Here is a 26,968-nt window from a genome sequence, read left to right as displayed (position 1 = left end):
ACACAACTTTCTGCAGTGAGTCTTTGCAGAATAAAAAGCCTGTGGGACTCAGCCCTCTGTCAGAAACTGCCCCTCCTGCGGTGTTCACACGAAAGCAGTCCTTCTGGAAACACGGCGCTGTGCTTATGGATCGGCCCGCATTGGGCAGTGCGGGTCCAGCCGCAGGCGTTTGCATGGAGCCCAGGAAGAGTCTGTTGTCTTCTGCACTCCATGGTCTTCGGCAGGGTGTGGAGCCCATACTGCATGAGTTTGGGGGCTGCGTAGTGGGGTGGGCTGGGAGCTGGAGGGCTGGAACCTTTCACTGGCGAGCTGTGGGGTCCACATTACTCTGCGAGGCCCTGCTTCCGAACCTGGACTGAAAACTGGGGTCCTGGAGGCTGGCTGCGCCCCCATGAGAGTCACACACCTATGAGGGCCACGTCTGTGCCCCTGGTGGGGTCTGGGCCTTCCTGCCCCCGATGTGCTGGGATTTGATGACAAGAAGAAAGGAAAAGGGAATAGTGTGGGGCCTGAGGCTCAGGCAGGTGCTGTCCTTTGGCCGAAGGTGGGGGAGCCCTGCTGACCAGAGCCCAGGGTCCCCCTGTTTGAGAGCTGGGAGCAGTCGTCTCCCTAGCAGTTACTTTCTGACACTCTGGGAGTTGACTTTATCAGTGACATGCACAGCGATGGCGTGGAGTTTAAGAGAATTTTTAGAAAGTGACAATGGTCCCCCATTTCCCGCAGAGTGACCCCAGTTACCTTGGGAATTCTGGGGAGCAGGGTGTTGGCTTTGGAGCATGACCTGGTCCCTTGCCCTGTGGCCCTGGGCACAGCCACCACCTCTTGGTCCCCAGTGTCTGGGATGTGGTGTGGGCAGAACGCCTTTGGCGGGGCCTGGAACCTGGACATTGAGCAGATGCTGAAAGCTTACATTCAGTGTTCTTTTCTGGTCACCTCCTGCCCAGGCAGCCGTGGTTCAGAAGACACGGTCAAGGCTGGAAAGGGGCGAGGGTGTGGGCTGGGGCTGCTCGAGGCTTTCTGGTCGGTGCCCTTGCTCAGGTGAAGGTACATCTGCCCAACACCCCAGCTCGTTTCTCAAGAAGAGAAACCAGGTGAATTCCCCTTGGTCCTCAGAAGGATTTCCAGTGGAGCCCCTGGCTGCCTGTGCGTGAAAGGGTAGGGAAGGTGGGAGCCTCGGAACTGGGCCCAGATGACAGTCGCCCATGAGACTGGGCCTGCCCAGCGGTGCCGGGAAGACCTGCCGTAACCAGATAGGGCTTGTTTCCATTTGGTGTTGGGTGGTTACGTTTCCCTGCCTTTTCCAGTGTGTCTGCTAAGTGCACACATCCTGAGGCCGTTGGTGGGACGTGTACACATTGTCCAGGGTGTGGGCGGTGGTGTGGCAGGAGCCACACTGGCGGGCTGCCTCCGCGCAGCGACCCAGCACTCTTCTGGCGGCTTGTCCTGTTCCTTCCCGTGCGGCCGAAGCGTTGGGGGCGCGGGAGAGCATTCGGGCTGTTCACTGCCTGCCTGCTGGGCATTTTCTCGGATGACTTGAGGCCTCATTGGCAGTTCGTGGTTGTACATGGGGTCTGCGGGGTTTCGGGAACGGGTGCGCGTCCATGGGCCAGAGCTCTGGCCCATGGGGACCAGCACAGTTTGGACAGTAGTGTTGGTTTCAACAGTTTGTCTCAAAGGTTGGTGGTCGGGGCGTGGGGAGACGGCAGGACACTGCTCTTTCAGAAAACTGCCCTGCTTGGAGCAGCGCTCTCCAGCTCCTGGAAACGGACTTGTGCCCACTTTCTTCCCTCGTGGTGCAGCTTGGTTTTTCTCACAACATAAAAGGTATTTTTTAATGACTGGCATTTCTCGTCAAAAGTTCTAGTTGAATCTTAGGTTGAGGGGGCCGTGGGTGAAGAGCCAGCACCCAGGAGTCCTGGCACCAGGCGCGCACATCATGTGCTTCCGGAAGGCGGTGACCGAGCACCGAGCATGGCCTTCGGGCTGCCCGATCCGGCTTTTGTTTGCGCCACGACCCTGTGTCACAGAGAGCCTGCGGCCGGAGGAGCCAGACCGGTTGCTGCACCGCTTCACAGGGACCCTGTGCCGTGTTTGAGGAGATGTCTCTGTGCTCCCGTTTGGGGTGGTTCTTGTGCGTTCCTGGACCTGAGTCCCCGTGGGGCCGAAAGATGGTAATCGTGGGGTGTGGGAAATGCCCCCCGGGTCTAAGCCAGGCCTCTGCAGCCAGGGCTCCGCTTCCCTGTCACACAGATTTAAAGGAGGACACACTCAGGTGTGGCCACTCCTGCTTTGGCTTTGCCGCAGCCAAGTTTGGCCCCGACCTTGGCCGCAGTCCTGCAGTGGTGACCTCTGGCTCGGGTCGGCCTGGCTCAGTGGGTTGCGAGGCATGCGGCATGGCCGAGGGTCACTGGTTCTTCCCCAGGGCGGGGCCCGCGCCTGGGTTGCAGGCCTGACAGGCATCAGTGTTCCTCCCCTGCCCTCCCCCCCCCCCCCCCAAGATAAATAAAGTCTGTAAAATGGTGGCCTCCAGGTCACACACGCAGGCGGTGGTTTTCTGTTCTGTGGTCCCCCCAAGCAGCAGTGAGGGATCTGTGTTCTACGACAGTAAGGTGAAGACCTTCCCCCTTTGGACTTTAGTGGGTGACTCCTTGCATTTGTCAGCAAGGAGTCACCTCGGGGCCAGAGTTCAGTGTGGGCTCAGCGTTGGCTGCAGACCTGGCCCATCTCTCGGGGCCACCTCGTGTTCTGGGACTGCGTGAGGTTCTGTCTTTTCACCCCGCCTGCCCATTCCCATTTAACTTGGTCCTAGCCGAGTGCGGTGGATTGGCATTTCATCGGATTAAGATGGAATCGGCATAAAGGCTGCCTTTCCCTGTGTTCCTTCTGTGGCTTCGAGGCAGTGGGAGGCAGGGCGGTGCACAGGCCCCTTCGGGGGGGGCACGGTGCTCCTCCACACAGCGCTCTGGGGGCGCAGGAGATAAGCCTGAGCTGCCGTGTGAGAACGATTCCCACTCGCAGGTCAGGAGGCCTGGATGGAACTGCAGCAGCTCCATCCGTCTAGAGATGTCACATGGAACAAAAGCTCCTGGGTTTTATTTAGCTCCTAATCCGAAGGCTGAGAGAGCCAGCACCGCGTGAGCGCGGCGGGCGGGGCCGGCCCTGGGCAGCCTCCCCTCTGGGACTGCAAAGAAGAGACCTGCCCGCCGCTGCTGGGAGGGAGACGAAGTTCCTGTGAGTGCCGTGTTCTGTCTGCTAAGGTTTCGCGGGTTAATAATTTAGGCCGTCTTTTGCAATAGGAAACCCTCAGTCGGCCGTCCGAGCCGGCTCGCGGGGCTGCGGTGCGGCCGCTTGGCCCCTGCTGTGCAGAGCTGAAGACCAGGGAGGACGGCCGCCCGCCTGCGCCCATGCCTGTGCCCAGCAGGCACGTCGGCGTCGGTCGCTCTCAGAGCTGGGATGCCGCTGGCTGGTACGACGGCCCCTGGGCGGTGGCCGAGTCCCCTGGCCAGAGTGGCTCCCTGACAGATGGGGGTGGAGAGGGGCCCTGGCGTGAGCCTGCATCTGACCTGTGCCGGGAGGTCTTCTACGGCTCTGTGGCCAGCAGGAAGAGCTCCGTCCCCGACTTCACCTTTTACGACAGCAGGCAGGCAGTGATGTCTGCGCATGCTGCCCTGCTGCCGCGGGATTGCTACGGCGACCTCACCGGAGCTGCTCAGGTTCCCCGAGAGCTGCGCCAGTACCGGGATCCCGGAGTCGGCCGCGCACTGGCCGGCTATGGAGTGCCTGGCGGCAGGGTGACCTGGGAGCAAGTGCAAGGCCGGGCCCCTGCACTGCAGGATGTGGCTCACCTGTACCGGGACCCTGCAGGTAAAACGGTGGCCCCAGGACCGCGGGCGCAGAGCAGGGCCTCATCACCCCCACGTCACGCTGGGGAGATGGCCCATGGCAGGTACCAGCCAGAGGCGACCACTTACCCCGCCGGCCAGACCTACAACGATGTTGGTGTCAGCGAGAGGCCTGTGGATCCCGCCACCGCCAGGCAGGTGGCCCCCACATGCCTGGTCGTGGACCCAACTAGCGCTGCTGCCTCTGAAGGTGGCCCAGGGATGGCACCAGGCACCCTGAGTCGAGGCTACGGGCAGGGGAGCGCTCCCTCCAGGATGTCTTACGGGAACTGTGAGGCCGGCCTGTCCTGCTTCCAGGAGCCCAGTGACGCGAGGAGTGGGCTGCCCCCGTTCCTGGCCCTGCTGCGAGCGGAGGGCGTGGCGGAGGCCACGCTGGAGGCCTTGCTGCAGCAGGGCTTCGACTCCCCGGCCGTCCTGGCCACGATGGAGGACGCGGACATCAAGTGTGTCGCGCCCAACCTGGGCCAGGCCCGTGTCCTGAGCCGCCTGGCTGGCAGCTGCAGGACCGAGATGCAGCTACGCAGGCAGGGCCCAGCGGGTCCCCTGCCCCGGGCTCGCTCCAGCAGCTTCAGCCACCGCAGCGAGCTCCTTGGCGACTTGTCCTCTCTGGGCGCCACGGGCCTGCAGCCCCAGTCTGTGGGTCCCCTGCAGGCAGCACCCCCCCGAGTCGGGGACCTGGCTCGACGCCCCTCCAGTGCCCCCTCCCAGCATCTGCTGGAGCCGGCGGCCACCTACTCTGCCCCTGGGGTGGGTGCCCATGCCCCCCACTTCCCCTCCAACTCTGGGTACAGCTCTCCTACTCCTTGTGCGCTGACTGTGCGGCTGGGCCCTGCGTATCCCCCGCAGGCGGGAGTGGCCCTGACGAGCCCGGGCCCCGCCACCCCCCTCCACCCGAGAACGGCCTACTCCACGGCCTACACGGTGCCCATGGAGCTGCTGAAGCGCGAGCGGACCTCGGCCACCGGGCCTCTGTCTGGCCCCCACGGCAGTGCCCAGCTCCTGCGGAAGCCCGGCCTCCCTGTGGATCGGTCCACCCTGCCACCAGCCGGCCAGAGCCTCCACGTGCCACACTCGCCATACCAGAAGGTGGCCCGGCGGACGGGGGCCCCCATCATCGTGTCCACCATGTTCGCTCCAGAACCAAGTAACGCACCCGCCCCACCCTGCCTCCTTTGGGGCGCTGAGGGAACAGAGGGCAGGGGTTTGCACACGGAACGCCGGGTCCTGGCCTTCCTGCTGTTCTTAGGCCAGGCCTAGAGAGACACTCCTGCTTACCACACACACACACATACACACAGGGCTGCATGGCCTGCTCCCAACTGAGCCAGCTGACACAGGCCTGGGGTGGTAGGGGGGGTCGCACTGCTGTCCCCTCCCCTAGTGGAGCTCAGGTTGGTTTGTGACAACACAGGACTATGTTTCTGGGGGAACGCAGAACAGACCGAAAACCACCAGCCCCTGAGGGCAGCTTCAGAGAAGGCAGGGGCACTGTCCAGTGCGCGCCCCCCCACCCCACCCCGCCCCATAAGATTTGCGCCGTGGCATGGAAGCAGACCCCTGAAAGGCCTGTGCTGGATCGCAGGCAGGGCTGGCAAAGCGAGATGCGGAAACCCCTCCGCAGTGCTGGTCTCCGTGCTGGTGCACTGGGAGGTGCGGGGTCCGCTGCCGTGTGGGGAAGGCCGTGTCTGTGCCCCAGGTCGAGGAGACGCAGTAGGGTCCCTGGGGTTTGTGTGTGGTTTCCGGCGCGTGTCTCTCTGGGCGCTGTGGGTGAGCTTCCCGGCGGGTGAGCTTCCCAGTGGGCGTCCTCTGAGCAAACTTAGAATTTTGGTTAACTCTTGAGGCTTTACTGACAGTTTAAGGTGTAAATTTGGTTTCCTTTCTTTACTCTTGCCTTCCCCAACATAATTTTTAAAAATCGAATCCTTTTTAAATGCATGGTTCTCTGACTATTTCTAGAGGGTAAAGATGTTGGCATGAAAACGAGGGTGAAGACACCCCTTAAACAGTGGTGGGTGCGGCCTGGGGGCCTGGCCTTGCAGGCCCGAGAGGTTGCTCTGGTTTCTACGCCGGTGCCAGGGCTGGTGCTGGTGTGGCCCAACAGAAAGGTGGTGGTTCCCCCGAGGGACTGGTGGGGTTTTTTCCTCTTGTCTCTCACTGTAGATTCTGGGTTTTGTCTCAGGTGTGGGTTTTTTTTCCCCGATGTGTGACAGGAAAAAAAGTCAGACAGTTTTCCAGAGGGCCGTGCTCTCTCCCTCACGGTCAAACGTTCTTTCTTTGTAGCCGACTGATTTGCATGGCTGACGTTGGTGGCTCCCGTAATTTCATCTGGTAATGGCCGGGCTGCAAAGCGGATCTGAAAACACGGTCCTTAATTATCTGTTGCTAAGCAACGGGAGGGTTTGGTCATAATCACAGAAAGATTATCTCCTCGTTGAAGTCCTGGGAAGGTTTGCTGGAGAAGGGCCTGTTACGTTGCTTTATTTTCTCCTTTTTCTTTTAATTTTGCACTGCCTTCTGAGGAAAACGTTCCCTGTTGTTGGGGGCAGGGTGAGGGGGTCATCGAAGTCTGGCAGGTGCTGGGTAACGTGGTTTCGTGGGCCGGAGGGGTATCGGTGGCTTCCTCTGCATGGCAGCAGCCACAAGTCACCCAACACGTAAATTTCCCCGTCGAAGGATCTGTGTGGGGACTGTCCCTGTCCTTCAGGGTGTCTTCGTGACCCTCCCTGAAGGCAGTGTGGCGGTGGCAGGTGTGGAATCAGCAGCCAGATTTGGGTCTGCTGGGGCGCACCCACTGGCAGGCTCCTGGCCAGGCCCTCTAGCCTGAGAAGACAGTGTTTGCACTCAGGGCGCGCCGCTGACCTGGGAGGGGCCGCCTTTAAGTGGGCACCCAGCCACCTCTGTCATTTTCGCAGCACGAGTGAGCCTTCCTTTCCATCTCCGCCTGACTCATCTGTTTTCTTCTCACCTGAAGGGGCAGGCAGCCTAGGAGGGGGCGGCGCTGCCCGCCTGGGCAGAGGCAGCCAGCATTCGTGGTGGGCAGGTGGCTTGTAGTCCAGGCCTGGTCGTGCTCACGTGAGCTGGGGACATTAATGTGTTTGTCTCGAGCCACGAACCACCTGCTTCATCGGGTTGGCTTTCTCGGTGTCAACACCAGGCTCCCATGTGCTGGTCCAGGGTCCCCAGGTGAGGGGGCCCCGCACAGCACCAGGTAGGCTGGCTGCCGCTGTCTCGCTGAGCTGGCCTCCCTGTGATGGGGCTGCAGGTGCATCGTGGAAGCAGGACTGCGGCGGCCAGTTGCGTATTTTTGTCCCAAATGCAGCAGAGCCCAGGCCACTGAGGGCTCAGGGCTCAGCGGTCCCGGCATGAGCAGTGCGGCCCCAGCCCCTCATCCTCTGCAGCGGTGGCTGTCATAGTGCTCTGTCACTAGAGCTGGCCACCTTGCTCAGTTGTTGGGTGTCTAGAATTGGGGTGCTGCTTTTCAACACCGCGGCTGCAGGACACTCCCCATAGAAACCTTATGCCCGTGTCCCTGGCTTTCTTAGAGGATGTAAACGGAGCGAGGGGTAGGCAATTCACTGCTCCGCAGGGCGAAGGCCCTCAAAGCCTCGGGCTGGAGGCAGGGCAGAGAAGGCAGCCACCACGTGGCCTCGAACGCCACCCCCACTCCCACAGCAAGAAAAGTGCGGGCCTGGCCAGCTCTCCCTTCTCAGTCACAGGGACATTGGGGGTGGGTTGGGGCCTGGGCATCGTGCTGCTGGACCTGCTCCGCAGGGCAGCAGGGCCTGGCGCCTTCAGCATTGCCCGAGGCGCTGCTCTGTGCCAGCCAGGCAAGCGGCACAGCGTGAAGAGTGGACCGGGCATGGGGCACACAGGCCCCTGGGGACCTGGCGCAGAGCGTGGACAGCAGAGCAGCCATACGATGGCAGGTGTCCTGTCAGGCTGGAGAGGTTCCCTGACTACCACGGTCAAGAAAGTCCAGCCTCGTGGGGCAGGAACGGGGCCCGTTTCTCTGCAGAGCAGCCCTCTGCACTGAGCTCGGGGCTGGGGGTGGGAACCGTGTGCGAGCGGCCGGCAGCTCAGCCTCTCCAGGTAAAGCACCTGAACGGCGCCCCATGTCCATGAGATCAATAGGCCTGGTTTTGCTTTTGTCTGTTTTGGGGGCTGGCCCCAAGCCTGTGTTTGAGGTCAGACATGGCTCTTTGGGTCACTGTTCTCCGAATTCAGGATGCCACCTCAACTCCTCGTTTAAGGCCTTGGAGGTGGCCACTCCCTGCCATGGGACCCCCTGGATCAATCACCGATTTCTCAGATTGTGAATGACAGTCTCCTACCCTTGATGCCTGGGAGAGTTGGGAGCTCAGCCGTGCCCTCCGCACCAGACCCAAATCAGGGCCTGGTCTGGGTGTTGCCCTTTGTTCTTGGGGCAGGTTGTGCTGGGCTGGTTCCCTTTGGGAGCCCCCGGACAGGCCATGCACCCATAAATGTGGTTTCAGCCCAAGAGGTAGTGTGCTGTGTGTCCTTGGGCGAGTGTACTGAGTTCTCTGGTCTCGTTTCCATGTCTGCTGAGGAGAGCGCAGGCCCCACTGGCTGTGGGAGTACAGCGAGCTTGGGAAGAAGAAATAGTGGTGCTAAGGCTTCGCCCTGGCCGCAGGCTGGCCCCTCTGAAGCAGAGCTTTCCTGTCGCTTCGTCATCTCCCCGGCACCTCGCAGGCCAGGAGGCAGTGTGCTGGGCTAGTGCCCTGGGCATCCAGACAGCGGGCGCCAGCGCACGAGCGTCCGAAGGAACTTGAGACGACTGGCGGGCACATGGTCCTGGGCTTTGTGTCTGAGCTCAGCTGCAAAAAGGGAGTGAATCTGTCCCTCTTTTCTGTTCAGGGTCCCAACACAGGGACCCTGTGCAGTCAAGGCCCGTCGGGGACAGCAGGTGCTGGTCTTGGGGGTGGCACAGGTGTCCTGCGTGCTGCCAAACTGGGTCAGTGGTCTGGGCCTCTGCTCCGCTTGGCCTGCTCTCTGTCTCCCTGCTCCCCGAGCTGCCAGGCAGGTGGCCTGAGAGCATCTCACCGGATGGCCAGGACTCGGTAAGACCCATGTGGTATTTAAGAAGCTAATCTGCTTAATCAAGGCTTTCCAGTGGCTGTTTGCCCACCAGCCTCAGGTGACTTCGCAGAGGCTGTGAGAATCAGAGCTGAGCAGTGGCTGTGACCAGACTCAGTGAGGGACTCCCCTGGCCTTCTGGGAGGTTCCCTCAGTAGGGGTCACGCCCAAGTCTGCCCCTGGGTGGGGGTTCAGAGGGTACAGTGAGGCCAGATCCCCTGTGGCTTCGTGAGTGTGCGTTGATTGGGTCCACAGCTCGGTGGCGGAGCCAGACCAGGGAGACTTGTGGCTGAGATGCACGTCTGACGGGCTGGGACCGTTTTTCTGGCATCGATAACCACGTTGACGAAGCGAGGGAGGTGACCCTCACCTGACTGGAGCCTCCTCAGTCCCCAGCTCCGGGCAGCTTCTGCAGCCCAGCTGCAGGACGGGGGTGCCCCGCGAACCCCTCAGCCGTGCTCGCTAGTTTCACTCTGGGTCTCGGGCAGGGGCTCGTTTCTGTCCCAGCCTCTGGGTCCCATTGAGCCCTGTCAGGAGTTCGAGGTTGGAAACCAAGCCTGTGAGACATGCCCCTCTGACACCCTGGGGCGGGGTCGCTGCACTTGAAGGGGAGCAGTTCTTGGGGTGTTGGAGATGGGGTTGGACTTAGAGGGGGCTGGGCTTTGGTTGTGGGTCTGGGGCCATCCCACCAGCTCTGGACCCCGGGGCTCTGAGCATGGGGCCGTGGGCCACCTTCTCCTGCCTCCCGGGACTTGTTTTGCTGGCACGGTCAGCACCCCCGGCACCGGCCCAGAGGCTCCCAGCTGTTCCCCCGGCAAGGCTCACCAGGGCTCGTTGGCCCCAGGTGGCAGTGACAGTGACGGTCGCTGTATGGACTCGGCCACCTTGGCAGGTCCTCTGCCCTCCGTAGTCCCAGCTGGTGACTGTGGCCTGTGAGGTCCTGGAGGGGCTGCCCCAGCACACCTGGCCAGCCCACAGGGCAAACCGCACGGGTGGGGCAGCCATGTGTGCACCCGTCACCCCGAGACCCTGGGCGGTCTGGCCTGGGTGTTTCCAGATGGATATGGTGTCCGGGAATTTTGGTAGAACCCACTTTGTTATTTTTTTCAGGCTTCTAACCCACGATTAATTATTGTAGCCACAGGGCTTTGGTCTGAAGCTGCTCTGTTCCTGAAACGCTGAAAGTGGCCAGGCCCCGGGGCAGTTTGGGTCCCAAGTCGCCGGCAGCAGAAACCAAGCCAGACCTGTAAGCAGAGTGCAGCCCGGGCACAGGCCTCAGGCACCGCGGGCGGCTCGGGGTGGCAGAGCCCACCTTTCCTCGCGGCCCCCTGCTCAGGGGAGAAAGCCGGTGGTGCTACCCAGGGACAGAGGATCCAGGCCGCAAGGCGCCTCCCTGGGGCCTTCCCTTTCCCCTCGGGATCTGACAGGCCTTCGGACCTGCTGTGCCCTGGAACACCAGCCACTCGGCGACGCTCCAGCCACTGGACCTGACCTGGCTGCCATCTTAGTTTCCCTCCGAGTGTCTCTAACTTCACAGCGAAGCGTGTGCCGGGCCCGGCGAGGGACATGGAGCCAGCCTTGACCTGGGTGCTACGTCCCACCCTCTGGGGCGAGCAGATGAGAGCCTGAAACCAGCCTGTGATGGTTTGTCCCAAGCGCTCTGCCCTGCGAGGTTACTGCCAGGCGAGCCCATCGCTGGGGAGCCCGTGGAAAGGGACGGTCGTTTTGATTAGTGGGCCACCAGGACCCTGCGGTCTTCATCTGCGCGTGGCCCTGGCACTGTGAGGTGGCTGCTGTCAGTCATTCCTCCGGCGTTCCTCACTGTGTGTGGTCTCCTTGACTGAAACGGGCAGAAGACAGACACCGGGGTTCTTGTCAGTCTGGGGGTTCGAGGGATTTGTCTCGAGGGTGAGCAGTGTCTAGTAACCGGTCACCTGGCTTTTGATTACCAGCCTCGCTTTCCAGTAACTTCGAATTCAGCGCTGGGTCTTGGCGCCCTCCCCAGCCTGGGGTCCCGCCCCTGAGTTGTTCCCCGCTGGCCATCTGCCTGTGTGGACCTGACTCAGTGTCGGCCACACCCAAGTACACTGAAACTGTCAGGCCGTCAGAAGCGCCGAGGCTGTTGGGCAGCATGGGATGAGACATCCGTCTGCAGTCCGTCTCCCTGGCGTCTCCTGGGGACCCGTGGGCCCTTCTGCCTCCGGCTCCAGCAGGACTGTGGGGGTGGCGAGTGCCAAGTGGGCGAGCTGAGCTGACTGGATCCGCAGTGTGCAGCTGGGCGTCCCTCCAGAGCTTGGGGCGCACGTGGGGTGTGGTCCCTTTATAGGAGCAAACTGGTGGCAGCCTGGCTAAGCTCTCTCCTACCCCCCCCCCCCCATGTTGGAGGTCTCATGTGGCCCCCTAAAAGCTCAGTCCTCAGCTGCCCCACCCTGGGCCTGCCTCCCGCAGGAATGGGACCCCTGCTCAGCAGCCGCCACCCCCATGAGCCCCTCTGTGAAGCACCCCAAGTGTCTCTGCTTCCTGCCTGGTGTCCAGTGTCTGTAGTTGGGGCTTCAGGTGGGCGGGCAGCCCCCGCTGTTCTTCTTGCCTGGCCTGGTCTTTAGGGAGAGAGGCGATTGCTAGGCAACCTGGAGTTTGTTTCCTAGGTGACGGGATGCGCACTGATGCCGTGGGTGGGCATCTTCTGGAGCAGCCCCTCAGCCTCTGCAGGTGGCCTTGGGTGGCTCCATTGTTTAGCTCTGGGGTCGATTTCCAAGTCACAACTTGGGTTTCTCATCATGACTGTGACCGCTGTGAGCATTGTCCAGCTACTCTCCTGCCAGTGCCCCAGGGAGTCAGGTCGGGTGCCCCTCACCCCGTGGAAGGCGCACCCTGGGCTGTGTTGGGGGTGGGAAAGGCCAGCTCTCCATCTCCTGGGCAGAAGCTGGGCCTTTACTCAGTGGGCCCGGGGTGGGGGGGGGGGGGCACCATGCTCTCAGCTGTGCAAGGGGCTGGTGGCGTGAGGGTGAATGAGAGGGAGGCTTCCGAAGCGTGACGTGACTGCTCCTCACTTCCCTTGGGGCAGGAGGGGGGCAGCCGAACAGTCCTGTCTGCAGGCATCACCCTAGACTAGGTGCACAGCCCCGCCACCCCGCCCAGGCTCACATGGCCATCGGCAGGGGTGAGGTGCCTGCTCCCCAGTACAGGGGATGTTGGGGTCCTGGGGAACTCGGCCTGCTGCTTGTGAGCAGGGAGGGACCGAGGTGGCCTGGGCCCCTGGTAACCCCACCCCCTTTTTCTGAGGCCAGAACAGCCGCCTTTTCTATGCTCTGTGTCCGCAGAGATGGTTGTCTGGGGTCACTGCAGCTGTGGCTCAGGGCGGGGGGCGGGGGGGCACTGTCAGGGCAGAGGCCACTGTGCAGTGACCCTGTGGGCACCTTGGGGCCACAGCTCCAGATGGGGTCCTTTCACCTTCTCGGGCATGTGGGGATGAGCCCAGCTGGTCAGGCAGGACCCTCACGCCTCTGGGGGCCACCAAGAGCCGAGCCCATCGGGGTGGGGGATAAGAGGCAGTGGCCATGCCTATGAGTGTGGCTCCTTCCCCGTCTGCCGGGGGCACCCACCGTCATGTGGTCATACTAGGGGCAGCTGGCCCCGGGGTTGTGAGCATGACCCGCTGAGCCTGGTACCCCAGGTGGCCACCATGGACAAGGACATGGTTGGAGGAATGTGGCAAGGCAGGCTGAGCCCGGCCGACACAGTGGCCGTAGTTTGCCCGGACACCTGAAAGCACGAGAGCACAGAGAGCCGCCTGTTCTCACTGGTCCTCTGGCACCAAACATTTCATATTGGACTCGAGAAACGGAGTTGCCCAGGCCTGGCTCCCATGTGGCTGGGGGGCAGGGGGCAGCAGGGGTGGGGAAAATGCTGCTTCTCAGTCGCCGAGGAGAGTGGCCAGGGCCCACGCCGCCTGCTGGGCACCCCGGGGTGTACCTGTAAGGCAGAGGGCAGATGCCCCAGCCACCACCTGGGTCTGCACTGGAGACCCTGGAGAATCTGCACTTGGGCTGGTGTAGGCAGGACCGGCCCTGCCTGTGCATCCCCTCCCGTGTTGGGTGGCTGTTCAGACTGGCCCTTGTACCTGGGAGTGCAACACTCTGGTTCCACGTGGTCTTCTGCGAGCCCCGGGACAGATGTGAGCACCTGAGGTGGCCCACTTTCGTCCCTGAAGGTCTTGGCCTTGGTTGGAGCCCAGGAGTGATAGGCAGCAGTCCCTCATGGCGGCTGCAGCTGTGGCCTTGGGCAGGTTCCAAATGGCCATGGAGTCAGCTCCACAAGGGCTCCCGTTGGCTGCAGTGCTGTCCAGGCCCCCACTGGACCACTACCTCCTTGGCTTGTCCCCAACCGTTCCCAGCAGCCCCAAGTGAGCTGTGGTCTGTGGGCCCCAGGGCAGCGGGCGGGAAGGTGCACTCCTCCAGCTTTGTGGGCTCACTTGTTGCCCCGGAATGGGCAGGTGGCAGCTGGAGTCCCGCAGACCAACAGGTACGTGGGCGTGTGGGGCGGGGCTTCCCCAGGGGCCAAGGCAGGTGTGTGGCTTCTGCCTGCTGCCCACCCACCAACCCTGCCCGCTCTCGCAGGTATCCGCCCCCAGATCATGAACGGCCCCCTGCACCCCCGGCCCCTGGTGGCGCTGCTGGATGGCCGGGACTGCACCGTGGAGATGCCCATCCTGAAGGACCTGGCCACCGTGGCCTTCTGTGATGCACAGTCCACACAGGAGATCCACGAGAAGGTGGGGTCGCCGTTCCCACCCCGGGTGCCGTGGCCATTCCCTCCTTCACTTTCCTCCAAGCGTCACCCCTCTGTCCTACCTGTCCAACCCCCTGTGCCCACAATTACGTCACCAGTAGGCACTCGCTGGTGGGTGTGGTCTGGGTCCCCAGCCTGTACCCTGCTTGTCCGTGGCAGGTGCTGAATGAAGCCGTGGGCGCCATGATGTACCACACCATCACCCTCACCAGGGAGGACCTGGAGAAGTTTAAGGCCCTGAGAGTGATCGTGCGGATAGGCAGCGGCTATGACAACGTGGACATAAAGGCTGCTGGCGAGCTAGGTGAGTTCGAAGCTGGCCAGGGAGGGCTGAGCCCCTTGGAGGAATGGAAGCCACCCCGGCCGCCTAAGGGTTGTTCCAGGCCCCTGGCCTCTGCCTCCATCTGTCTGGGCAGTGGCACTGCGTCCCACAGCCCCTGGTCCAGTGCAGCCCGTGGCTCGTTCATTGCTAACAGAGATGGCCACATTATGGGTGTTCTGCAAGGCCTTATGTAGCTCAAGAGCACTGTTGGCCTCTGTGTCAATCAGCGTGTGTCCCCTGCCCAGTGGCAGTGACTAGGTATGGGGAGTGGGGTGACATGCCCATGGGTACCGGCACTCTCTGGGTTGCCTGTCCTCCTGAGGGATCAGTTGCAGAGACCCTGGAGCTCCCGTCACTGTGGCTGTCCCTGTCCACCCTGGTGGGAGCAGATGGAGAAGTACAGGGCTGTCCAGCCCCGCATCCTTTGGCGCCCCGCCCCTGGCCCCGGGTCTGTCACTGAGAGGGAAGGAGCCTTTGAGCTGGGTCTCTGGACACTGTGCACCCCAGTAAGCTGCTTAGCTGGCCAGGCCCCCATCCCAGGTGAGGACCCTATGCCCTCGGCCGGTGTTGGGGGTGCTGTCCACCGCCTGCACCCCTGTGGCAGGTCAGTGCCCACCCTTTCTGGCCCAACTTCAGGTGTCCTGAGAGCTCCTCAGTCAGAGCCCCGCCCCCTATGCCAGGGACACTGGTCCCTTGTCGCTGCTCTTCACAGTGCCTGGTTCTTGCCCTGATCCACTGCGCTTGGTCCCCACACTCCTTTCAGACTGCAGGCCAGGCTGGCACCATGAGGGCACACCAGCCACCACGTGGCTGACCTCGGGGGCCCGTGTTGGGGTGGAGGGGTCAGTTCTGACACCTCCCTTTTTAAAAACAAGTCCTAACATGTTGGCCCTGTCAGACTGGGTAAAGCCTGTGGCCCTTCGCCAGCCCATGAGGAGTCCGAGGGGACGCTCTGCCCTGCAGGAGGCCCCCACAGCCTGTTGGGGACTTGCACACCCACTCCCAGTGGCTCAGGGCCGTTGCCAGGCAGGATTCCCACTGTGTGGCCCTGGATGCAGACAGTGGTCCGAGCTGGCCCTGCCCCTCTGACTGCCTACTGCTCCCTTCCCAGGGACAGGTCTGAAAATAGAGAGTGGACAGGACATGGGGCCCCTGGGGACTGCGGGTGAGCCAAACCGCCCTGAATGCAAGTGGAGTGGGGGTCCCAGGTGTTAGAACCAGAGGGTCTGTGTCACCTGGTGACAGCAGGCAGGCCTGAGGCCCTGGCTGATGATACACCTCAGGGCCCCCCCCCCCCCCCCCCCCCCCCCCCCCCCCCCCCCCCCCGCCCCCCCCCCGCNCCCCCCCCCCCCCCCCCCCCCCGTTTTGCCACTGCATCCCTCAGCCAGGTGGGTGGGCCCTGGGCTCCACAGAGTTTGAGGTGGGTGGTCTCATCCCAGGCCCTGCCCTTTCCAGGGATCGCCGTGTGCAACATCCCGTCGGCAGCAGTGGAAGAGACGGCCGATTCCACCATCTGCCACATCCTCAACCTGTACCGCAGGAACACGTGGCTGTACCAGGCGCTGCGGGAGGGCACGCGGGTGCAGAGTGTGGAGCAGATCCGGGAGGTTGCCTCAGGAGCAGCTCGAATTCGTGGGGAGACGCTGGGCCTCATCGGCTTTGGTACGTGCCTGCTCTGCCCTGTCCCCCGACCTCCAGGAGTGGCCCTTCCCTGGGAGCTGAGGGTCCCTACAGGAGGGCCAGGGACAGGTTTGCTGCCTAGAGTGGGAGGTCAGGGTCAAGGCTGCTTCCAGAGGAGTGGGGAGGGCTCAGCAACAGGTGGAGTGGCAGTGGGGGGCTGTGTGGAGAAACAGGCAGGCTCAGGACTGGAACCAGGCCTTCCCTGGTTGAGGGAAGCTGAGGCCCAGCACCTGGAGGCCTCCAGGGCAGGGCTGCAGTGACAGCGACTGCAGGGAAGTGTGGAGTCAGGAGGTGGTGCTGTGAGGTCATCTGCTGGGAGAGCCTTCCTGGCTCTGGGGGGCTTGGGGCAGGTTTCCAAGGGAAGGCGAGTATGATGGGAAGCCCCAAGGCACCTGCCATTGGCAGCACAGGCTTGGAGTAGGACCCTTGCTTCATATGTGACAGGGAGCTCAGTGACCTTCAGGAAAGCACTTGACCCCTCTGCCTGCTTCCTGGGGGTGATAGGAGCAGGCAGAGCAGACAATGGGGGGGCTGTTTCTGGGTAACAGGGTCAGAAGCACCTGGGTCTCCTCCAGGGTGCACACCTTCCCAGCTCCCAGTTTAAGAACCCAGGCAGCAGGGTGGACACACTCAGGAATGTCAGGTTTCGAGTTCCCTGCGGGGACTGTAAGGCAGGCAGGCACCCTGTGGGATCCACAGCGCCCTCTGCTGGGTGGTCCAGTTTCCTCTGGCTTGGGGAAGTGGCTCCTATGAGTTAGATGGGTCTTAGAACCTTATGCTTTCAACTTCAAGAGCCTTCAGGCTGTGAGTGGGCCGGCTATGTGGCAGGACACTTGTTTTGGTGGCTTCCTACTCCAACCATTCCAGCAAGTTTCCCTGCTCCTGCCCCTATTCCCTGTGCACACTGACTGGCATCTCCTTGCTACCTGTTCGGGGAGGCAGGGGTCTAGGTGGCCTCCCACCCCTGCTGCTTGCTGTTTGGGGCGGTCCCGCGGTCCCGCACATCTGAGCCCTGGTTCCTGACAAAGGTTGACTCTGTGCTCTTCCCAAATCAGCCTCTTTTCAAGCATCAAAGCTTTTTGTCTTCAACCTGCAGACCATGCTAAGACCCCACAGGGCCCGTCCTCAAGGTCGCTGTACACGGTGGCCACCTTGGAGTCAGGGAGGCAGGCCTTCGTGTCTCGTGGTGAAGGTGGTTTCTCGTTTGCTGGAGGAGCATGAGGCGACACTGGCGGCTCAGGGCCCAGCCTGCACACCTGAGCGTTCCCATGGCAGTCTGTGCGCAGGCCAGACCACAGGGTCAGCTGGGTCATTGCATTCTTTCTCCCTGAAGAAACAAAGCCCCGCTTGCACCTTCTGGCCCCTACCAGCGTAGCAGGCGGGGCCACACACTCGACACTGGTTCACTGGGACGCTCTTTCCGCACAGGTCGCACAGGGCAGGCGGTCGCCGTTCGAGCCAAGGCCTTTGGATTCAGCGTCATCTTTTATGACCCCTACTTACAGGACGGGGTAGAGCGGTCCCTGGGTGTGCAGAGGGTCTACACCCTGCAGGACTTACTCTATCAGAGCGACTGCGTCTCCTTGCACTGTAATCTCAACGAGCATAATCACCACCTCATCAACGACTTTACTATAAAGCAGGTAGGTGGCTTGTACTGGACACTCGCAGATCCTGGCGACTTCTAATATGAGCGGGGATGGAAAGGGGTCTCCGGACATGCCCGGGAGCAGGGAAGAAAGTCCCCTGAGGTGGTGTCAGTGAGAAGCCAGGTGAGGCCCCATCGGTGGGTGGGCCCTGTTGAGCAGGAAGGGATAGGAGCTGGCCCCGGGGCCTGCCCTATCTGTTCAGGCCAGTCCCAGCCTTGCCACCGTGTGTCCCTCTCTCAGATCCGAAGAGCCCCGACCTTGCCTTCAGTGGTCAGAGACTCCACGCATGAACGGCCCTACCCACGCTTACCTGGCCTTTCCTTCCTCTCACAGATGAGGCAAGGAGCGTTCCTGGTGAACGCAGCCCGCGGCGGACTGGTGGACGAGAAAGCCTTAGCCCAGGCCCTCAAGGAAGGCAGGATACGAGGGGCGGCCCTCGACGTGCACGAGTCGGAGCCTTTCAGGTGAGTCTGGCAGGTGGCAGGGTTGGAGCCCGAGTTCCTGAATCCACGTGTGCCCCACACTGGGTCTGGGGCACCTTCCCAGACTAACAGGGCCTCGGCAGGACACAGTTCTTCTAAGGGCTGGGCACGCTCCAACTGTGGAAGGGCCAGAGGGCCCCACAGGTTATCAGAGACGGGGGAGGCAGGAAGACGGCAGGGGGGGTTGGCCTGCTAGTGCGTGGGCTGGCCCTCAATAAAATTAATCATTCCTTTTTCTGGGTCCCTGATTACTCTTAACACCAATTACAGAAGTTTCACCAAGTGTTCTTCAGTCCCCAACTCCCTGCAGCTCAGAGTCCCCAGGAGGACCAGGTGGGGTGTGGCCAAGGGTGTGCCATCCTGTTCTCACACCCTGTGTTTCTGCGCACTTGTCCAGCTTTGCTCAGGGTCCCTTGAAAGATGCACCGAACCTCATTTGTACGCCCCACACAGCGTGGTACAGTGAGCAAGCGTCGCTGGAGATGAGGGAGGCCGCAGCCACAGAGATCCGCCGGGCAATCACGGGTGAGCCCCAGCCACCTCGTCTGGGTAGCAGGTGCCCCGAGGGGTTAGCGGGTCTTGCTGGGGGCAGGAACTGGGTTTCCAGTTGACGGAGTTTTGAATGAGCTGAACTGTTATGCATGTCCCAGTGTAGGGGAAGACCTGCTTCCTTTGGGATCAGCCAGGGTACTCAAACCAGGGAGGGTGGCCCGCCCCCCAGGGAGCAGGCCAGTGTGGAAAAGGGCTCAGTGCTTGGGGCTCTGGGGCAATCCACAGTTTGTGAAAATGGAAGGGCCAGTCCCTCCATTGGAGTAAGAGCCTTTTTTGTACTGAGAGAAATCTGATAATAAAATTGTATTTAGTCATCTCAATCTTAAAGAAATATGTATGGCTGATTTTAATCATCTTATTCCAGGTCGCATCCCAGAAAGCTTAAGAAATTGTGTGAACAAGGAATTCTTTGTCACAACCGCGCCCTGGTCAGTAATAGATCAGCAAGCAATCCACCCGGAGCTCAATGGTGCCACCTACAGGTGAGGGCAGGTCTGGGCCTAGGGGCAGAGGGCGGGCGCAACTTGGGGAAGCTGACCCAACCTGGGGAGAGGTGAGCACCGTGCCAAGGAACCACACTTCATTCTGAAGCCGCTTCAAGGACAGAGGGCATTAGTGGGAAAGATCGAGACCGTTGGTGATTTCGTTTTCCAACTGGAGTCCTCTGGTGGTCAACCAGGGAGTTTGATTCGTGGTCGTTTTCCAGGGTTCTCTAACCTGCACACGGCTGGGCCCCGTGGAAGAGGAGCTACGCCCTTAACCCCCAGCAGGAAGTGGAGCAATCTCGGGTTGGGTCAGGCCACTCTCTCAAGGGGGCGATGCGCTGTGCCCTGTAGGTGGGGTCTAGTGAGCAGCCCTGGCCTCCCCACCACTGTAGCCCTGTGGAGGTCACGGCTGATCAGAGAAACAAACGCAAACTTTCCTTAAATATGTTGAGTGCATAGGTTCAAGGTCAGGACTAGCTCTGCAAAGGAAGTTCTAACGGCGCCATAGATACAGCCCCCTCAACCAGCAGAAAAAGAAAAAGGTGTGTTAGGTGCTCTGCATCCAAAACAAACCGCTTGTCAAGATATTTTTCCAAGTGTTGTAAACAGTATTTATGCCTTGAGCACAGTGGCATTGTTTCTGTTGACTGTTATAAATGTTTTGCAAAGCCACCTACTGAAGATTCTGATTAAAGACATCTTTTGGTTGTATTTTTTAATAATGCCCATGTTTCCATTATTTGAAAACATTTTCTTAATGTTTTTATATTTCTTTAATTTCCTCTAGATTGTAATGAAGATAAATAAAAATATGTATTTTATTATATAAGTATAATAAATGCAAATTTTGCAGTGTTTTTATTTTTGCATTCAGCACATACTGACTGGTAATGAATGTATCTCTTGGATACATGCGGCCTACACTTGAATTTTTTTATTTTTTATTTTTTTAGATAGGGAAGGAGGAGAGGGGGTGGTACATCCGATTGGTTGCCTCTCACATGCCCTGACTGGGCATCAAACCGGCAACCTTTTTTTGGTTCATGGGCTGGTGCTCAGTCCGCCGAAACCTCCACAGGGTTACGGGCCACGTTCTGACTGTTCCTTTGCACAGACCAAGACTACATGGCCCCTGGAGCACGGCTGGTGCCCACAGGGCTCACAGGGAGGGCCCACCATTCAGGGTCCTCCTTCACCCAAGAATCGCATGCCAGCCCTAGGCTGTGTCTGGCGGGGGGTGGGCCAAACGGCCATATGTCCTCACACATGAGCACGGCCTGTGCCTCCAGGTCCAGGGGAGGTACCCTGGTGTTCTGGCCTTGCTTGCATCGGGGCCCCACCCGGCAGAGGCAGACACATTTAGTCCGCAAGAGGACTGTGCTGTCAGCTCAGGAATCCTCTGCGCAAACTGTTTTCTGCACACAGGGCAGAATCCACAGAGAGCACGAGGGGCTGCTCAGATGCTTGAACCGGCACTTTGCCACACAGGGGGTAGGAAGGGTGTCCCGCCATGAAAAACCACGAACAGGCAGAGCCAGCGCACGAGGACATCTACCCTGGACTTACCCGCCCTTCTCTGTGTTCCTCAGATACCCACCAGGCATCGTGGGCGTGGCCCCGGGTGCACTTCCTGCCGCCATGGAAGGGATCCTGCCCGGAGGCATCCCGGTGACTCACAGCCTCCCCACGGTGGCACACCCTTCCCAAGCACCCTCTCCCAACCAGCCCACAAAACACGGGGACAATCGCGAGCACCCCAACGAGCAATAGCAGAGGATGACAAAAGGTCAGATAAACCTGGGACCAAGAGACAGTGACAAGTAGATGGACTGAGAGAAGAGGAGTGTGCGCTAGCGGCGTGGACGAGCGCACCACTGACGCCGCAGCGTTAAATCACAGGAGAGCCGGGCGCTGTGCTGCGGCAGAACGGAAGACGCCTTCTGCTGACGGAGGCCCTGAAAGACTAGGACGTGATTTATTAACGACCAACTTCTGTTGTTGTGTGTTAAGTTTTTCATCTGTGCATCAAATCACAAAGAATAAACAGATCTTTTTCCTTTATCAGTCCCTCGGGCACAGCAGGCCCTGAACACCTTGGTATATAGAGAACGTTGCGCCGAGAGTTCTAAACATCCCAATAAAAATTGAGAGGCGAGGCGATCCCAGCCCTGTGACCCTGGTCCCTCTGGTCCCCAGGGTGGCTCCGGCTCCTGCTGCCGGGAAGTGTGGCCGTGCCAGGCAGCCCGGCCGCCGCGCAGAGAAGCGTCCCACGGGAACTGCACACTGCACGGGCGAGGTGGCCCTGAGTTCAGTGATACACCCTCTGATGATGCAAAAAAAAAAAGTATTAAGTTTCACAAGCTGTTTGTACTCAAATATATTTTCTCAGTTCAGATCCTCAGCTATTTTATTGAGTGGAAAGTCTTGAACTGAAAGTTCAAGAAGAATAATGTTGCATTTCCTTATGTCTCAGGAAACACTTTTTATGGTAACTTGTCAGATTGTCTATGAACAAACCCACTTTTTTAGACATTGATAAAGTCTTCTTTTCTTCACGTGATATTTTATACGAGAACACATCAGGCGTGTTATTAGATGTGACTGATTTTAACAAATCCTATTAGATTTGTATCAACTAGTTACATGTTATATTCATAGTCTTTTGTGAGTCATCGCCTTTTTGTTTAAAAGATGGCCTATTTTGAGCCTTTGTATAGGTACATTCCTGTTTTTTTGTGACAAAAACCTTTAAAACTGTCCCAACAGAAAAATAATGGCTATCAGAAATGTTTTGTTTTAGTGTGAGTTACCGTTACTGTATCTGTTTGTTGTAAAGGTGGACATTTAGCGTTCAGTGCAGTTTTCAATAAAAGGTAATAAAATTTCTGTTCTGAAAGTCAAGTGCATCTCCCCAACGTGCAAGTCCTCTACTTGAGATGTTGAAAGGCAACTGCATTTCCAAACAGCCAGTTTTCAGCTCTTGTTACTCCAGGCTCCAGCATGAACCACTGGGTACCTGCCCGTTCCGTGACCAGACTTGAGATGCTGGTAATCACCTCACGTCTCACATTAAGCCCATCATTAGCAAACCGTGCCATTCTTAAGATGAAACAGGTTAGAATTCAAGAAACAATTGGTTATGTTTTAGAGTTCTGATTTTAATTTACCCAACGGCAAAATCACCTGGCTCAAGCATTAATGCAGGAAAGTGAATCTCAAAGTTTTTTAAAACAATATTTACAAAGAAGTGTTGCAAAACGAGTAACATCAGCCACTCCCATCTGTTGGTTATTTTCGAGCTGACACAACGGACCTTCCTGGTGAAATGCGACTGAGCCCCTTTGTCCTGGCAGAGTCCCTGGTGTCCAGTAGCTCCGACCGGCACCACACCGCACCACCCCCCCCCCTTCTCGTGCCGTTAGATCGGAAGCCACGGCATCTGAGAGCATCGACTGATAGACCACCTGACTCATTTTCAGGTTGCAGTCCCACCCATGACAACTCTGCCGTGACGTGATCCACTGAATCGACCTCCCTGGGCTAGAAGCAGAGCACACAGTCGCCGATCTATCCCCCTGGGAGCAGAAGGGCAAGCTCACCATTGTCTTGACAACTGCTGTCTAACAGGCAACCCGTGAGGGCTGACGGGTGTGTGGAAGGAGACCACCACAGCCTGTAAACAACAGTCCTCCCTAACAGGAAGTCTGGGACACAGCGAGCTTAAGAGACAACAAAGAGGCGGGTCCCAACCCAAGGTGCACCTGCACTTGACTTAGGACAGAAAACACCACACCACACATCTCCCCGTGCAGAGCCAGCACAGCAGGTCCATACCAATTACTGCTGTCCAGTCAACCCAAAGTCACGCACACCTGTCACCTGGCCACAGTGTGACCTTTAGGGAAGGACTACATACATACTCCGTCTCGGGACAACAAATATGGCTGTTTAATAGTTCAAGAGCTTAACACAGCATCGATTCACCCAAAATGCTGGCCTGTGCCAGCCAACCTGCTGTGAAAACCATTCGACGCCCTGCCTGTGTCAGGAGCCTGGGATATGAGCCAGAGTCTGCCCCACAGGGGAGAAGCTGTGCCTGTTAACCTGCACGTGGTCGGGGTCCCTGGGCATGAATAAGCAAGCAGAGGCGCCTCGGGGAGAGCGCCACTCGGCAGGCCGGCCCAGGGCCCTCCAGCGGAGCTGACTCCGGGTGAGCTTTCTCTCGGACGTCACGGCTTCTGCGGCCGGGAAGACCGTTCCTGCTGAGGCAGCAACGACAACGGGCAGGGCGCCCGCTGGAGAACCGCACCTGCACGAGGAGGGAAGTTTACAGACATGCTACACGCCAAGTAGTCAGAAAGGCAGCCTGCTCAAAAAAACAAAAAACCTTAATTATAGAACAAAGTGAAAGGAAATCACAGAAAGTCAGTTGGTAAGGAAATAGCAACCACTCGGAACAGGAACGTTTACATCACATCAGAAAACGCGTTCACGTGGAGTCGCATCGCACACGTCCTTCCCGTGGGCTTCAGCGTGCAGTGAGAGGGAGGGGGGCCCTTCGCGCTGTGAACACAGCGTGGTGTTCGGGAGGGAGAGCGGAGGACACGACACCGGCGGTGCCGTCTTCTAGTTTCAGTAACCGCAATCAAACTTAGGTTGTGCACATTTCATATCATCTAACGGAACTCAGAAGAAAACGAGAAGCAAGTATTTTAGTTTTCACAGCCTTTTCATCCAAGGGAAGAAGGGTGCACGGGTGCGCATGTGCAGGGCTTCTCTCCAAACTCTGCATGTCAACAGTCTCGTACACAGTGCCTGTCAGGACCCCGGGTCTGCGTGCTCCTGAGACAGGTCTGGACGCTGTGCCCGTGCTGAACACATGCCTGAAGTGGTCAAATGATACTTCTCATAAAAAGTCTTTCTACTTAAGATTATAGTTTTTAAACTTTAAATAAGAATGGCCACAATTAACCAACATGCAAAAATTCTCAGAACACTCAATTGAGAAATTCATGAATACAATGCATTTACCACCTTACTGCATTTTTAACTCTCCACTCTGTACTGAACTGACACTCCCAATCAGCCCAGGCAAAGGCATGCCGTTCTAACACCATTGGCTTACAGCAGAGCTGACGACAGAACAGGGAGACCCCCAGGGGCCTCTGCACAACAGAGTGGGGGTCCCGCGCTGCCGCCACACCGCCCACGGGGCACGAGCACCTCCCCGAGGTGCGCCCAGGGAGGGCCTGCTCACGAGGAGGCCGCTGCCCAGGGCGGGGCGGACAGCCCTCCTTTTCAGGGCGTTCTCCCACACAAACAAATTTTACCTAAGTGCTGAAAGGGGCATCCTCGAAACTTTTTGAAAAAAGAAACCAAAACAAGGGAACAATATGTAATGTTCACTCAATAAAAAATTCTTACTTTCCTTGTAGTTTGTTCCTTAAAGATTTGATTTTATTGGGCACAACAGGAACTAAATAATTAATAAAATAAGCTTCTTTTTATTTTTACGTTTTCCTGTGGAGAATTTGTACAAAAAGTTTCCAGATCTCTACGGAGCTCTTGTGGGACTTAATGTAAAATGGATCTTTTAAGATGCAAGTAGAATGCCAGGTTCTACTTAAAAAAACCAAGAACAAACATCTCAAAGGAACAGAGTCATCTGCCACGTGCCTTTGGAAGTGCCCGTGCTGGAAGTGACTTCTCAGGACCGTGATGACGCTGGAACAACTTTCCCTATTACACAACTCCTTGCACAACCACATGCGTTACATTTATGCACAGATTTACGATTTGAAAGGAAGAGTGCTGTCTTAAATTCGCTTTTTACAGACTAGTCCGAACGAAGTCTCGGTGTCCTCGCTCGGCAGACACACCGCTCCACTGGGTGTGGATCGGACACCCCCTCCGAGCAGGTCCAGGGGGTTGCTTGTTCCATGCCATGCGCACTGCTTGGAACGCCACACTAACTTTCGGTCACTACAGAACTGATACCTTGGTCTTCTGCTTGTGTCTTTCATTCATCCTCATCATCTTCGTCTTCCTCTCCATCAGACAGGGAGGCACAAGGCCGGATCTGCCGGTAGCGATCCAGCCACTTCTCCACCATGTGTGTGACCAGGGGGTGGTTCCGCCGCCGGGAGCTCTTCTGCATGGCGACGAGCACGCCGCCTTCCGTCACGCAGCAGTCCAGCCACTCCCTGAGCAGCTTCTCCTGCTGCTCCTCGTTACCCAGCTTTCGGGGAAGGCAAAGAAAGGGGTGGAACACAGCAGATCAGCCTTCACAGTAAACATTTCTGGCGTGAGCACAAACAAAAAAGCCCAAGCAACAAACTGTGTAACGTGGTTTCAACCCCTCATGGGACTGATCGCGAAAACCCAGCTTCCTACGGTCAGATACAAAGAGACATCAATAGGGAAATTCACTCAAAAACCTCGAGGGGAAAACAAGCCAGTAATCACGAATCTGATCTAACTGCAGAAAACAAAGGTTTAAAGGGCTAATCCTGGCAAAGGAAAAGCTAAAAAAGTCACAGCTTCAAACATACAACAAGGTAAGTTTACCCAGCAAGTGACCTACACCCTAAAGTTATAAATTATGGTCTACGAATCTTCCTAAATGTCATTATAAGAGTTTTATAATAACTATTAGCATATTAAATAAAAGAACAGTACATTTTTTAAGAATACAGGTTTTCTGAGATGTTCTTTCTCACGTTCTCACCGCCATCCCCCTGTACCTGCAACCTGGCGCCCTGCCCCGGGATCTAGTCTCCGTGAAGCAGGCTGCTGGCACCCCACCCCCCAGGGCAGAAAACAAGCTTTAAAGGGCCGAGGTGAACCCCGCACCACAGCCTTGGCCGTCCTTGAACAGTGTCCCCCCCCCCCCACATTCTGCGAGTCACTGACTGCTCTTTCTGCTCTCCATTCCAGTGTCACCCCCGTCAGCGCCGGCATCCCTGGCATCCCTTACCGCCTTCCTTCACCACAGGCCTATCTCCCTCTCACCCTCTCACCCTCCCCGGCCCCGCCCTCCCGTGTACTCTCTTCTCGGCACTCCCCGCCCTCCCGAGGAGAAGGACCTTTGTCCTCGCCTCACCGCTGTGTCCCCACACAGCACACCCTGCCCTCTGCCCTGACCAGGCTTTCGGAAAGTGACACTCCCGCCACCACACCCCAGGGCTGAGTGTGCGCCCTGCCCTGGGCCCCGGTGCAGCAGTACCGCCTGGAGCAGCTCACAGAAGAAACGCGTCTCACCTCCTGAGCAGAGAGAAAGTGCACGTGGAGTAGCTTCCTTTCGCTGTCAACCAGAGGCAGGAAAGTGATGGTGACGTCGTCATCGGTGTTCAGGTTAGCACCAGCACCTCGGTTGCCATAGCCGTCATTTTCCATGGCAACCAAAGCGGAGAAGTGGCCTCTTGTATAACCCAGTGCAATTGGACTTTTCCAACAAAAACTCTGCTCCCACAACAAAGGCAAATACACACCTGGAACCAGGGAAGAAAATCACAATCAGACTTCCGGGACATGTCTGCAAACTGCATTATATTAATTTTAAAAAGACTTCAAATATACTCTTGATGAATTCTTACCTTGAAACCGAGTGTATCCCAAAGTTTCTCCACGGAAACTTTTATAATACTTCACTCCATAAACTATAATCGGCCGTCTAAGGATGTGTGCAAGTACAAAAATGTGTGTCTGTTCCAAACTTGCTCCAGGCTGCAGAGAACAAAAGACAGTAGTTTCTCTTTAAAACATTACAGCACACTGGAAAACATGTACAACACTATGTGACCCTCCTTCAGTACACATTCCCGTGCATGTAAAGAAACAGTAATACTGTCAAGCTATATGAGTGTCTGATTCCTCGAATATCCAAGTTGAATCCAACGGAAAGAAACCTGCGGTCTGTGTGCAGGCACCTTCAATCTGGTTAAGTGCTGGTCTCAGGAACTCTCAGACAGCAGGGACGGCCCGAGTGACTGCCTCCCAGCCTGGAGACCTGTCA

At 58.3% G+C, this 26,968-nt stretch overlaps 2 protein-coding genes across 8 annotated transcripts in view; one reads left to right on the top strand and one right to left on the bottom strand.

Annotated features, from left to right (window-relative positions):
* Positions 1–21,836, top strand: part of CTBP2 (C-terminal binding protein 2) — a 122,096-nt gene extending 100,260 nt beyond the window's left edge. For 4 of the 6 annotated variants that reach the window (XM_037051161.1, XM_037051162.1, XM_037051159.1 and 1 more), the window contains 8 exons: positions 13,613–13,767; positions 13,944–14,088; positions 15,562–15,768; positions 17,215–17,429; positions 17,769–17,899; positions 18,315–18,442; positions 18,834–18,951; positions 20,544–21,836. In XM_037051161.1, coding sequence (XP_036907056.1) covers positions 13,613–13,767; positions 13,944–14,088; positions 15,562–15,768; positions 17,215–17,429; positions 17,769–17,899; positions 18,315–18,442; positions 18,834–18,951; positions 20,544–20,724 — 1,280 coding nt within the window. In that variant the 3' untranslated portion in view covers positions 20,725–21,836. Of the gene's footprint in view, positions 1–3,021; positions 5,047–13,612; positions 13,768–13,943; positions 14,089–15,561; positions 15,769–17,214; positions 17,430–17,768; positions 17,900–18,314; positions 18,443–18,833; positions 18,952–20,543 lie in introns of those variants that run through there. The other 2 variants (XM_037051157.1, XM_037051158.1) reach the window with 2 other exon arrangements.
* A 1,044-nt stretch (positions 21,837–22,880) lies between these two features.
* ZRANB1 (zinc finger RANBP2-type containing 1) overlaps positions 22,881–26,968 on the bottom strand; it is a 54,279-nt gene continuing 50,191 nt past the window's right edge. For both annotated transcript variants that reach the window (XM_037051164.1, XM_037051165.1), the window contains 3 exons: positions 26,550–26,679; positions 26,215–26,444; positions 22,881–25,192 (listed from right to left, as the gene is read on the bottom strand). In XM_037051164.1, coding sequence (XP_036907059.1) covers positions 24,974–25,192; positions 26,215–26,444; positions 26,550–26,679 — 579 coding nt within the window. In that variant the 3' untranslated portion in view covers positions 22,881–24,973. The remainder of the gene's footprint in view (positions 25,193–26,214; positions 26,445–26,549; positions 26,680–26,968) is intronic.

The sequence above is a fragment of the Sturnira hondurensis genome, unplaced genomic scaffold, assembly GCF_014824575.4.
Source record: "Sturnira hondurensis isolate 20B ecotype Veracruz unplaced genomic scaffold, ASM1482457v3 Scaffold0007208, whole genome shotgun sequence".
In the NCBI taxonomy this organism is placed as follows: Eukaryota; Metazoa; Chordata; class Mammalia; order Chiroptera; family Phyllostomidae; genus Sturnira; species Sturnira hondurensis.
The sequence above is the reverse complement of the archived record's forward strand: the minus strand, read 5'-3'. Positions and strand labels throughout refer to the sequence as shown.